General features: G+C 47.7%; 1 protein-coding gene across 2 annotated transcripts in view; it reads left to right on the top strand.

The window, feature by feature from the left end:
- Positions 1-13,117, top strand: part of LOC109871885 (serine-rich coiled-coil domain-containing protein 1) — a 107,256-nt gene extending 94,139 nt beyond the window's left edge. Inside the window, exon 10 of one of the 2 annotated variants that reach the window (XM_031817226.1) lies at positions 12,029-13,117. In XM_031817226.1, the coding sequence (XP_031673086.1) occupies positions 12,029-12,586 (558 nt within the window). In that variant the 3' untranslated portion in view covers positions 12,587-13,117. The remainder of the gene's footprint in view (positions 1-12,028) is intronic. The other variant, XM_031817227.1, reaches the window with a different exon arrangement.
- Positions 13,118-14,105: the final 988 nt, after the last annotated feature.

The raw sequence follows: 14,105 nt of genomic DNA, 5'->3' as shown, positions 1-14,105 counted from the left end.
TATGGAAAGCCTCTGGTTTAAGGGCTATATCTGAATTAGCAATGAGATTCTCGAGCTGTATTTTAACCCTGGTACTTTCTACCATGTACACAGGTACAAGAACAGCGTTGAGCCTGTCTGTACACAATGATGCCATCGGTGTGATGAGGTTCGGAGTGTTTCCCTCTACAATCCTCCAACACATCTACTTCTAATGTCAACTCTTCCATGTTGTGGAGCTTTGGTGCCTTTGTGGACTTGAACAACCCTTCCTGCTAATATCAGGGTGTAGGGTAAAGTTGCATTTTCCTCACTAATGGTTAAGGTTAGAATTGGGGAAGGAGAAACTGATCTTAGATCTGTACCAAGTGTACAACTTCACCCCAGAGCCCAATGTCAGTCTGGATGGTGTGATCACTGTGATGACTGAGGAGTTTGTCGTTGTGTTTCAGGTTCACATCTGCCAGAAGAACAGAGCGCTAGTGGTTTGCATAGTAGGTCATTGCACTGATCAGGATGACGCCCTAAGTCCCAGGCAGTGCCATGTCATGTTTGGGGAAGGACAGTTTGAATGACAGTTTGCCTCAACATGTTTAAAGAGACATGAGCAGGAGAGCTACTGTTCTCATAGCTCTGGTCCAGGGCGTTTAGTGTGGTCATCTACAAACTTCTTCTAGTAGAGGATGGAGCTACTGTATAGTGCCCTGGACCAGAGCTACTGCTCTCACAATCCATCCCTGTGGCCTTTTACAACATGGTCTTTTATTATCGTTTGTGTTTATTCAGCTTATTTCTGTCTTCAGTCTAAATCATAATATATAGGCTTACTGTTGCATGGTCTAGTACTCTATTGTGTGCGCGTGCATGCTTGCGTATACATTTCGTGTGTGTGTGTGAGAGACAGAGATTGCGTGCGCAGTACAATGTGTTCTGTTGGAACTCTTGTCGACACACTGTGGTGTGCATTGTACTTCCAGTCCAGTCTTTGTTGACACCTGATTGGCAAGCTAGCTAGCTCCATCTCTCCTCTCTCTGGCTGTTTTTGAGCAGGAATAGAGTGCAGTCACGCATGGCAGCTGCTTTCAGGATGTGACACGCTGGTAGCTACAACATTATCAGCCTCTATAGACATCTGAGATACTATCTGATGCAAACTCAATTTATCAGCTGCTTCTCTTCTCCTCGCCTCCTTTTCCCCCTCTTGATATATATTTTCCTTATTGTTTATCCAGGTCTTGTGCTGTCAGGGAGAACAAGACAGGCCCAGTAAAGCATCTTATCTGCTGCAGAGCTGACAGTTGCGTGAGGGGGGCTGCAGTAGCAGTAGGCGCCGGGTAGCTTTGATGTGCATGGAGCTCTGCCTCCCATCAACTCCGCGCTCCATCAGCCCTCATCATTGTGTTACCAGCCTTGTGTACTCCAACTTCCAGCCAATTCTCTCTCTCTCTCTATACGTTTTTTCCCTCTGTACTCTTCACAGCCTCTCTTTGTTGTGATCTCCCATTTTGATTTCGGATTTCTGTGTACTGGGCAATTTGTACTGGGCTGTGTGCAGGGCTTTGTACTGGGCTGTGTGCAGGGCTTTGTACTGGGCTGTGTGCAGGGCTTTGTACTGGGCTGTGTGCAGGGCTTTGTACTGGGCTGTGTGCAGGGCTTTGTACTGGGCTGTGTGTAGGGCTTTGTACTGGGCTGTGTGTAGGGCTTTGTGCAGGGCTGTGTGCAGGGCTTTGTACTGGGCTGTGTGCAGGGCTTTGTGCAGGGCTGTGTGCAGGGCTTTGTACTGGGCTTTGTGCAGGGCTTTGTACTGGGCTGTGTGCAGGGCTTTGTACTGGGCTGTGTGCAGGGCTTTGTACTGGGCTGTGTGCAGAGCTTTGTACTGGGCTGTGTGCATTGCTTTGTACTGGGCTGTGTGCAGAGCTTTGTACTGGGCTGTGTGCAGGGCTTTGTACTGGGCTGTGTGCAGGGGAATGGAGTGGGTGGTTGGCGCATGGTGGTGATGTGCTGCCAGACTAGTTTGCCTAAAGCTCATTAAGTAGCCTGGCTAGGGGCAGTCTGAGGGCTGGGTCTTGGGGCTGGGTCTGAGGGCTGGGGCTATATCGGATAAATTTTATTAATTCAAATGTGTTTTTTCGTGATATTCCAAGTGCCGGTATCGCAAGAATCAAGCTTTATGTTCGCTTGTTCTCATGTTGTATTTCTGGTCTCGTCTCCTTCACTCCTTTGTGCTGTGTGCACCTTCCCATTTACACCAGAGATGTGTATATAATGAAGAGATGCTCACGTCTCCTCCCTAACAATGGGAGTTGCTGTTCCAAAGACGGGAAAGTAGGCAACAAGCTTCGGTTCAAAACAAGCCTATAGAAACGCATTGGCCTTATTTTGGACTGATTTTGGCGAGAGTTAAACCTATCGCTTTGCCTCTTCCTCTATGGTTTACACACCAAGCCCCTCCCCCTGCCTCTCACGCCAATAACGTTGAAAGATCACATCTTCCTCTCTGAAGAGCGGTTTCAACTCGCTATTTGCATTTGAGGTTTGGTCCAACAGAATTGGTCATATGGACACCGAAACAAGTTGAGGCATTTATTTTACTGTAATAAAGGAGAAGTTCACTTTTCTAACAGACCTTTTGTATGTCTCAACTACTCAAATTGCGTGCAGAAAAGACACTACTAAAACCAGAGTGAACATTGCTTCCGGAACACAAATGCCCAGTTTGTCACGCGCAGCATTGGGGTACTACGTACCATTAGCAGCATTTCAGCCAAAGACTGTTATACTAGCTGTCTAGTCTGTTTTATATATATATATATATATATATATATATGCATAAAACACAATTTTATATAAGGAATTGGCAACTTGTTCTCACTCTGAGAAATAATGTAGGCCACTTGATTTCAACATCTGAACAAAGTGGAAAGGCTAACATGCTGTTCAAACCTCTGAAGACAGACAGAAGGGTGTGTGCAGAAGTATTCAACTGTTCAACCTTGTCAACTACTGTAGCAAATAGATCCAAGTTGGCTACACTAGAAATATAAAGATTAGCTGGCTAATGGCTAGCACGTGGGCTTGAGAGATGGTTGATGAGACCAGTGTTATTTCCTATAGTCCAATGCCTGCTACAATAAGTCAGTTATTTATTAGTGAATGTATATTATACATGGTTCTGGTTAAATTTGTAACAAAAATTGGCATTTTCATAGAAAGCAGGTTAAACTGCCTGTAACCGCTACGGAGCCGCTACGGAGCCGCAGTCAAACGACCACCCCTCATCACTGTCAAACGCTCCCTAAAACACTTCTGTGAGCAGACCTTTCTAATCTACCTGGCCCGGGTATCCTGGAAGGACATTGACCTCATCCCGTCAGTTGAGGATGCCTGGTCATTCTTTAAAAGTAACTTCCTCACCATTTTAGATAAGCATGCTCCGTTCAAAAAATGCAGAACTAAGAACAGATACAGCCCTTGGTTCACCCCAGACCTGACTGCCCTCGACCAGCACAAAAACATCCTGTGGCGGACTGCAATAGCATCGAATAGTCCCCGTGATATGCAACTGTTCAGGGAAGTCCGGAACCAATACACGCAGTCAGTCAGGAAAGCTAAGGCCAGCTTCTTCAGGCAGAAGTTTGCATCCTGTAGCTCCAACTCCAAAAAGTTCTGGGACACTGTGAAGTCCATGGAGAACAAGAGCACCTCCTCCCAGCTGCCCACTGCACTGAGGCTAGGTAACACGGTCACCACTGATAAATCCATGATTATCGAAAACTTCAATAAGCATTTCTCAACGGCTGGCCATGCCTTCCGCCTGGCTACTTCAACCTCGGCCAACAGCTCCGCCCCCCCCGCAGCTCCTCGCCCAAGCCTCTCCAGGTTCTCCTTTAACCAAATCCAGATAGCAGATGTTCTGAAAGAGCTGCAAAACCTGGACCCGTACAAATCAGCTGGGCTTGACAATCTGGACCCTCTATTTCTGAAACTATCTGCCACCATTGTCGCAACCCCTATTACCAGCCTGTTCAACCTCTCTTTCATATCGTCTGAGATCCCCAAGGATTGGAAAGCTGCCGCAGTCATCCCCCTCTTCAAAGGGGGAGACACCCTGGACCCAAACTGTTACAGACCTATATCCATCCTGCCCTGCCTATCTAAGGTCTTCAAAAGCCAAGTCAACAAACAGGTCACTGACCATCTCGAATCCCACCGTACCTTCTCCGCTGTGCAATCTGGTTTCCGAGCCGGTCATGGGTGCACCTCAGCCACACTCAAGGTACTCAACGATATCATAACCGCCATCGATAAAAGACAGTACTGTGCAGCCGTCTTCATCGACCTTGCCAAGGCTTTCGACTCTGTCAATCACCATATTCTTATCGGCAGACTCAGGAGCCTCGGTTTTTCGGATGACTGCCTTGCCTGGTTCACCAATTACTTTGCAGACAGAGTTCAGTGCGTCAAATCGGAGGGCATGCTGTCTGGTCCTCTGGCAGTCTCTATGGGGGTGCCACAGGGTTCAATTCTCGGGCAGACTCTTTTCTCTGTGTATATCAATGATGTTGCTCTTGCTGCGGGCGATTCCCTGATCCACCTCTACGCAGACGACACCATTCTATATACTTTCGGCCCGTCTTTGGACACTGTGCTATCTAACCTCCAAACAAGCTTCAATGCCATACAACACTCCTTCCGTGGCCTCCAACTGCTCTTAAACGCTAGTAAAACCAAATGCATGCTTTTCAACCGGTCGCTGCCTGCACCCGCATGCCCGACTAGCATCACCACCCTGGATGGTTCCGACCTAGAATATGTGGACGTCTATAAGTACCTAGGTGTCTGGCTAGACTGCAAACTCTCCTTCCAGACTCATATCAAACATCTCCAATCGAAAATCAAATCAAGAGTCGGCTTTCTATTCCGCAACAAAGCCTCCTTCACTCACGCCGCCAAGCTTACCCTAGTAAAACTGACTATCCTACCGATCCTCGACTTCGGCGATGTCATCTACAAAATGGCTTCCAACACTCTACTCAGCAAACTGGATGCAGTTTATCACAGTGCCATCCGTTTTGTCACTAAAGCACCTTATACCACCCACCACTGCGGCTTGTATGCTCTAGTCGGCTGGCCCTCGCTACATATTCGTCGCCAGACCCACTGGCTCCAGGTCATCTACAAGTCCATGCTAGGTAAAGCTCCGCCTTATCTCAGCTCACTGGTCACGATGGCAACACCCATCCGTAGCACGCGCTCCAGCAGGTGTATCTCACTGATCATCCCTAAAGCCAACACCTCATTCGGCCGCCTTTCGTTCCAGTACTCTGCTGCCTGTGACTGGAACGAATTGCAAAAATCGCTGAAGTTGGAGACTTTTATCTCCCTCACCAACTTCAAACATCAGCTATCTGAGCAGCTAACCGATCGCTGCAGCTGTACATAGTCTATTGGTAAATAGCCCACCCTTCTTCACCTACCTCATCCCCATACTGTTTTTATTTATTTACTTTTCTGCTCTTTTGCACACCAATATCTCTACCTGTACATGACCATCTGATCATTCATCACTCCAGTGTTAATCTGCAAAATTGTAATTATTTGCCTACCTCCTCATGCCTTTTGCACACATTGTATATAGACTCCCCCTTTGTTTTCTACTGTGTTATTGACTTGTTAATTGTTTACTCCATGTGTAACTCTTTGTTGTCTGCTCACACTGCTATGCTTTATCTTGGCCAGGTCAGCTGGCCAAGATAAGTTGCAAATGAGAACTTGTTCTCAACTAGCCTACCTGGTTAAATAAAGGTTAAATAAATAAATAAATAAAAATTAAAAACTATTTTGATCAAATTAATTATTACACAACTCTGTGTTGCTGTCTGTTCACACTGCTATGCTTTATCTTGGCCAGGTCGCAGTTGTAAATGAGAAATTGTTAAATGAAGGTGAAATTAAATGTAAAAAATTGTGGGTCTTGTTGTTGTGGAAGGGTTATATTTAACATAAGTATAACTTCACAAGCCCTGAATGAATTTGATTGTTGCTGACTGTTTGCATTTGACCTTTAACTGAACACCGCTTATTTAGAGAATTTTTACAAATGATTTATTCAGATCCCTAAACTTTTTCCATATTTTGTTACATTGAGCCTTTTTCTGGAGTGAATTTAATTGATTTTTCTCATAAATCTTCACACAATTCCCCGCTACGATAAAGCGAAAACAGGTTATTAGAAATGTTGGCAAATGTATTAAAAATAAAAACAGAAATGCCTTATTTACCACGGTACATAAGTATTCAGACCCTTTGCTATGCGACTCGAAATTCAGCTCAGATGCATCCTGTTTCCATTGATCATCCTTGAGATGTTTCTACAACTTGATTGGAGTCCACCTGTGGTACATTCAATTGATTGGACATGATTTGAAAAGGCAGTCATCTGTCTATACAAGGTCCCACAGTTGACTGTGCATGTCAGAGCAAAAACCAAGCCATGAGGTTGAAGGAATTGTCCATAGAGTTCAGAGACAGGATTGTGTTGAGGCACAGATCTTGGGAAGAGTACCAAACCATTTCTGCAGCATTGAAGGTCCCCAAGAAAACAGTGACCTCCATCATTCTTAAATTGAAGAAGTTTGGAACCACCAAGACTCTCAGCCAAACTGAGAAATCAGGGGAGAAGGGCCTTGGTCAGTTAGGTAACCAAGAACTCGATTGTCACTCTGACACAGCTCCAGTTCCTCTGTGGAGGTAGGATAACCTTCCAGAAGGACACCCATCTCTGCAGCACTCCACCAATCAGACCTTTATGGTAGAGTGGCCAGACGGAAGTCACGAATCAGGAAAAGGCACATGACAGCCCGCTTGGAGTTGGCCAAAAGGCACCTAAAGACTCTCCGACCATAGTAAAAGATATTCTCTGGTCTGATGAAACCAAGATTGAACTCTTTGGCCTGAATGCCAAGCATCACATCTGGAGGAAAACAGGCACCGCTCATCACCTGGCCAATACCATCCCTATGGTGAAGCATGGTGGTGGCAGGGACTGGGAAACTAGTCAGGATCGAGGGAAAGATGAACAGAGCAAAGTACAGAGTGATCCTTGATGAAAACGTGCTCCAGAGCGCTCAGGACCTCAGACTGGGGCAATGGTTCACCTTCTAACAGGACAACAACCCAAACCACACAGCCAAGACATTGCAGGAGTGGCTTTGGGACAAGTCTCTGAATGTCCTTGAGTGGCCCAGCCAGAGTCCAAACTTGAACCCGATTGAACATCTCTGGAGAGACCTGAAAATAGCTGAAAATGTTGAAGGGTTTGAATACTCCGAATGCACTGTATATCATGAATCGCCATTAAGTTTGAAACAAAAATTGAGATATGATTTGATCTGATTGTGTAATCACCACGAGAGGACTCTGATTGTACCTCAGCTGGCTCTGCGAGGAATCGTACAATACCGAGAGGCAGGCACGACAAAAAGCCCAAGCCCTCAATGACAGTCTTTTCATACAATGTTTAGAGTTTGTTTTTCTGCTTCATTGTGTTGATCTGACAAACTGCATTTAGTTGTGGGTGGAGAAGGACTGTTCACGTCCTTCCATTTAGTTTTTAGAGAGAGAGAGCGCGAGAGACAGAGAGCATGTTTTTGCTCCTTGTCGCAGACATTTGTGACTCATATGGAGTTTCCCAATGCACTAGCAGTCTGTCTTCAGATGGCAAATTTTTGCAACACATGAATGAATGACAGCTGTGCTCAGCTGGACTGTAGCATTTCTATCAGACTGTACTGACTCTACTGACTCACTGTGTTCAGTGTGAATCAGACTGTACGGTCTCTACTGACTCACTGGGTTGAGTGTGAATCAGACTGTACGGTCTCTACTGACTCACTGTGTTCAGTGTGAATCAGACTGTACTGTCTCTACTGACTCACTGTGTTCAGTGTGAATCAGACTGTACGGTCTCTACTGACTCACTGTGTTCAGTGTGAATCAGACTGTACGGTCTCTACTGACTCACTGGGTTCAGTGTGAATCAGACTGTACGGTCTCTACTGACCCACTGTGTTCAGTGTGAATCAGACTGTACGGTCTCTACTGACTCACTGTGATCAGTGTGAATCAGACTGTACGGTCTCTACTGACTCACTGTGTTCAGTGTGAATCAGACTGTACGGTCTCTACTGACTCACTGTGTTCAGTGTGAATCAGACTGTACGGTCTCTACTGACTCACTGTGTTCAGTGTGAATCAGACTGTACGGTCTCTACTGACTCACTGTGTTCAGTGTGAATCAGACTGTACGGTCTCTACTGACTCACTGTGTTCAGTGTGAATCAGACTGTACGGTCTCTACTGACTCACTGTGTTCAGTGTGAATCAGACTGTACGGTCTCTACTGACTCACTGTGTTCAGTGTGAATCAGACTGTACGGTCTCTACTGACTCACTGTGTTCAGTGTGAATCAGACTGTACGGTCTCTACTGACTCACTGTGTTCAGTGTGAATCAGACTGTACGGTCTCTACTGACTCACTGTGTTCAGTGTGAATCAGACTGTACGGTCTCTACTGACTCACTGTGTTCAGTGTGAATCAGACTGTACGGTCTCTACTGACTCACTGTGTTCAGTGTGAATCAGACTGTACGGTCTCTACTGACTCACTGTGTTCAGTGTGAATCAGACTGTACGGTCTCTACTGACTCACTGTGTTCAGTGTGAATCAGACTGTACGGTCTCTACTGACTCACTGTGTTCAGTGTGAATCAGACTGTACGGTCTCTACTGACTCACTGTGTTCAGTGTGAATCAGACTGTACGGTCTCTACTGACTCACTGTGTTCAGTGTGAATCAGACTGTACGGTCTCTACTGACTCACTGTGTTCAGTGTGAATCAGACTGTACGGTCTCTACTGACTCACTGTGTTCAGTGTGAATCAGACTGTACGGTCTCTACTGACTCACTGTGTTCAGTGTGAATCAGACTGTACGGTCTCTACTGACTCACTGTGTTCAGTGTGAATCAGACTGTACGGTCTCTACTGACTCACTGTGTTCAGTGTGAATCAGACTGTACGGTCTCTACTGACTCACTGTGTTCAGTGTGAATCAGACTGTACGGTATCTACTGACTCACTGTGTTCAGTGTGAATCAGACTGTACGGTCTCTACTGACTCACTGTGTTCAGTGTGAATCAGACTGTACGGTCTCTACTGACTCACTGTGTTCAGTGTGAATCAGACTGTACGGTCTCTACTGACTCACTGTGTTCAGTGTGAATCAGACTGTACGGTCTCTACTGACTCACTGTGTTCAGTGTGAATCAGACTGTACGGTCTCTACTGACTCACTGTGTTCAGTGTGAATCAGACTGTACGGTCTCTACTGACTCACTGTGTTCAGTGTGAATCAGACTGTACGGTCTCTACTGACTCACTGTGTTCAGTGTGAATCAGACTGTACGGTCTCTACTGACTCACTGTGATCAGTGTGAATCAGACTGTACGGTCTCTACTGACTCACTGTGTTCAGTGTGAATCAGACTGTACGGTCTCTACTGACTCACTGTGTTCAGTGTGAATCAGACTGTACGGTCTCTACTGACTCACTGTGTTCAGTGTGAATCAGACTGTACGGTCTCTACTGACTCACTGGGTTCAGTGTGAATCAGACTGTACGGTCTCTACTGACTCACTGGGTTCAGTGTGAATCAGACTGTACGGTCTCTACTGACTCACTGGGTTCAGTGTGAATCAGACTGTACGGTCTCTACTGACTCACTGGGTTCAGTGTGAATCAGACTGTACGGTCTCTACTGACTCACTGTGATCAGTGTGAATCAGACTGTACTGTCTCTACTGACTCACTGTGTTCAGTGTGAATCAGACTGTACGGTCTCTACTGACTCACTGTGTTCAGTGTGAATCAGACTGTACGGTCTCTACTGACTCACTGTGTTCAGTGTGCAACTGGATAGAGAACAAAGCAGCTTCGCTGTGACATTCTCCTCGAGGGGAAAAAAGTGATGAAATGGTGTTGCGTCTCCACTTGTGCATATAATCAGCTGGAAGGCTTTTAACAAAACTCTGCCATTAGCAACTTGCTGTGTTTCTTCACAGCCCAATAAAGACTGGGACTGCAGAGGCTTTCCTTTTAAATCACTCTGTTTTACTATTGTGTGTGTTTTGCCGACCGAGGCAGGCCAGTTGCCACAGAGTGTATACTTGAGAGGACACCAGAGTTTGTAAATCACCCCCCCCCCCCTTGTCCTTGGCTACACCAGCGCTCCTCCCATCTCTCTACCAGCCCTGTTCCATCAACACGGCTGGAGAACTCTCAGCACACGCAGACACACACACACTACTTTTTACTCAACAGAATTTATCCTTTCAATGTCAGTTCACAGGTCTCGGGATATCTGAAGGAATTATATATATATAGTGATTATTTTATTTCTGTGTCCATTTAATGTGTTGATGGAATGATTAGTGTTATTTCTGCTTAAGTAATGATGGAACTCTATTCCCCATCAAGTAACTAATGCAAGCAGGTAAAACTACAACTTATTGAACAACGCAGACTGTGAAATGGCAGACAGGAACACACACACACGTACATTATAATATTGGTGTTCGGTGGTGTTATAGCTGTTGTATTGTAGATATCTAGTGGAGTAATAAGGTTCTATGATGGGTTGTTTTATATAGATTTGTTGGTGTGATGTGTTTGGACCCCAGGAAGAGTAGCTAATGGGGATCCCTGATAAATACACATGCTAAATGGGATCAGACATGACGCGTTAGCACTCTGTTCCTCCTTCCCAATAGGCCCTTTCTGTCTCCATCTGTTTTCCTCTGTGATGGAATAACACGGTGATATTACATTCAATCCCCATTTACACCTCGAAAGTTATTGCATATGCTTGCTCCTTGTAATTAGATTCCCCTGCTCAGAGTAGATTTGTATCAAACACGGTAAGGAAATTGCTTTACTTTTTGGGCTGTCGACTCGGTTAATTTCCTATGTAACCTCCCGTCTACTCAGATTGTGTTTAGTTAGTCAAACATTTGACGTAGAATCTGAAGAGCAGCTCCGTCTTGTCGAGGTTCAGCTTGAGGTGGTGGGCCGACATCCAAGCTGAGGTATCTGCCAGGCTAGGTGTCAGAAGGGGGAATGATGGTTCAGGGTGTCCAAGACAGCAGATCCATCTAGGAGAATGAAAACAGGAGAGAGTCAGCTTTGGCAGTGCAGACAGCATCCGTTACACAGAGAAGAGCAGTCTTCGTTGAGTGAGCCACCTTGAAGCGAGACTGGTTAGGGTCAAGAAGATTGTTCTGAGAGAGATAGCGAGAGAGTTAGTCAGAGACCTCACACTCAAGTGTTTTTGAAAGAAAAGAAAGAAGGGATACTGGTCTGTAGTTTTTGACATACGAGGGTCAAGTGTTGGTTTCTTGAGGAGGGGAGCGACTCGGCCCATTTTGAAGTCAGAGGGGACGCAGCCAGTGGTCAGGGATGAGTTGACGAGGGAAGTGAGGAATGGGAGAAGGTCTCCAGAGATGGTCTGGAGAAGGGAGGGAGGGGATGCAGCCAGTGGTCAGCAGGATTCCATCTGGAGAGAGAGAGAGGGGAGAAAGAGGACCTGTAAGTCACTTTGGATAAAAGTATTAGCTAAACATGGCCATGTTGCATAAGAGAGGCAGTGTTGTGTGACCAGGAACAGGTGGCTGTCTCTCCTTGGTGCCATTGCTCTGTGTACCACCTCCCCACTGTGTGCTGTAGAGACTGAGGCTGCTTCCTGTTCTGGTTAAAGTCTCCATTTGGACTGAGGCTGCTTCCTGTTCTGGTTAAAGTCTCCAGTTGGACTGAGGCTGCTTCCTGTTCTGGTTCTTCCAGAGCAAGGTTCCATTTGGTCGGGAAATAATTAGACAAAGCTCCAGGAACTTACGATGCCTCGTCAAAATGTCCCTGCAGTTAACCAGCTACATTGGTGTCATATTTTTACAGTTTTTTGTCTTTCTTTCTCCCTCTTTCTCTCGGTTCGCAGACCATCCATCCCAGCCGGGCAAAAAGCCAAAACAGTACCAGCACAAGAGACAGAAGCCCGGCTCAGTCTCTCATCGAGGACCAATACAGCCGTATGGCGGCAGAACACTCCACTTCCAGCGATGAGAGCCACTGCCCAGCCCCAGCCCTGTCGTCCAGTGGCCCCGGGGGAGGCAGGGACCATGCAGGACCCCCGAGGAGACCAGACGGGGCTCTGACCTCATCAGAGGTAGGGGCTCTCAGGAGAATCGACTACCCAGCCAGCCAGATCCCCCGGGCGGTGGGGGTGGGGACTGCGGTGTGGGGCAGCAGCTCCAGCCTCCAGAGCCGAGGCAGTCCCTGCCGCAGCAGCCTCTCCTCAGACAGCGAGAGAGCCCCGGTACCTATCCCTTGCCAGCCTTCTCTCTCCACCTCATCTTCCTCTTCCTCCTTCACGGGCCGCCTGGGCCAGCCTCCCAGAGGCCCCCTTTCCCTGCACATGTACAGCCGCAAGAACGTCTTCCTGCAGCACTCACTTCACACTGCCGAACTGCAGGCCCTGGCCCAACACGACGGCTAAGGCACTGGGGTCGTGCGCACACACACACGCACACGCACACAACCACTCAGACTTACACACACACACATACACACACCTTTCACTTTCCCCATGTCCCCTAAAACATATAATATAATGGACACATCACCATCTGAATCATGGAAGTGAAAGTCATCTCCGGAATTCACCTAACAACCAGTGTCCTCAACCCTCAAAACTTCCAATCAACTTGACTTTAGCTCAAATCCTACCCATTTCATTCATCTCAACCCTAGCTGTCAATCCTTCCCATCCCTGAGCAGAGTATGCTGTAACAGACACTATCCTGTACCCACCATCTAGATCACAGTTACACGATCATCCAAGCATACCTCTAGACTCACAGAACCTCGGAAGGTACATGTATGTGTGGTACTGTGCATTTGACCACTTTGACATATTAAAAGGTTGATAGATGTGCTCACTTGAACACACACACCAGTCTGCCAGTCTGCCCGCCAGCCAGTCTGCCAGTCAGTCTGCCAGCCAGTCAGCCAGTCAGTCTGCCAGCCAGTCTGCCAGTCAGTCAGCCTGCCAGTCTGCCAGTCAGTCAGCCAGCCAGTCTGCCAGCCAGTCTGCCAGTCAGTCAGTCTGCCAGTCAGTCAGCCTGCCAGTCAGTCAGCCAGTCAGTCAGCCAGCCAGTCAGCCAGCCAGTCTGCCAGTCAGTCAGCCAGCCAGTCTGCCAGTCAGTCAGCCAGCCAGTCTGCCAGTCAGTCAGCCTGCCAGTCTGCCAGTCAGTCAGCCAGCCAGTCTGCCAGTCAGTCAGCCAGCCAGTCTGCCAGTCAGTCTGCCAGCCAGTCTGCCAGTCTGCCAGTCAGTCAGTCTGCCAGTCAGTCAGCCTGCCAGTCAGTCAGCCAGTCAGTCAGTCAGCCAGCCAGTCAGTCAGCCAGCCAGTCTGCCAGTCAGTCAGCCAGCCAGTCTGCCAGTCAGTCAGCCAGCCAGTCTGCCAGTCAGTCAGCCAGCCAGTCTGCCAGTCAGTCAGCCAGCCAGTCTGCCAGTCAGTCAGCCAGCCAGTCTGCCAGTCAGTCAGCCAGTCAGTCAGCCAGCCAGCCAGTCTGCCAGTCAGTCAGCCAGCCAGTCAGTCAGCCAGCCAGTCTGCCAGTCAGTCAGCCAGTCAGTCAGCCAGTCAGTCAGCCAGCCAGTCTGCCAGCCAGTCTGCCAGTCAGTCAGCCAGCCAGTCTGCCAGTCAGCCAGCCAGCCAGTCTGCCAGTCAGTCAGCCAGCCAGTCTGCCAGCCAGTCAGTCAGTCAGCCAGCCAGTCAGTCAGCCAGTCAGTCTGCCAGTCAGTCAGTCAGCCAGTCAGTCAGCCAGTCAGTCAGCTAGTCAGTCTGCCAGTCAGTCAGCCAGTCAGTCTGCCAGTCAGCCAGCCAGTCAGTCAGCCAGTCAGTCTGCCAGTCAGTCTGCCAGTCAGTCTGCCAGTCAGTCTGCCAGTCAGTCAGCCAGTGTTCACATGGCACTCGTCAGTCTAACAACTTAGATCAGCACTAAATGATGAGCGTTGG

This window comes from Oncorhynchus kisutch, linkage group LG3 (assembly GCF_002021735.2).
Source record: "Oncorhynchus kisutch isolate 150728-3 linkage group LG3, Okis_V2, whole genome shotgun sequence".
NCBI lineage: Eukaryota > Metazoa > Chordata > Actinopteri > Salmoniformes > Salmonidae > Oncorhynchus > Oncorhynchus kisutch.
Note: the sequence above shows the minus strand (reverse complement) of the source record. Positions and strands in the feature narration are given on the sequence as shown.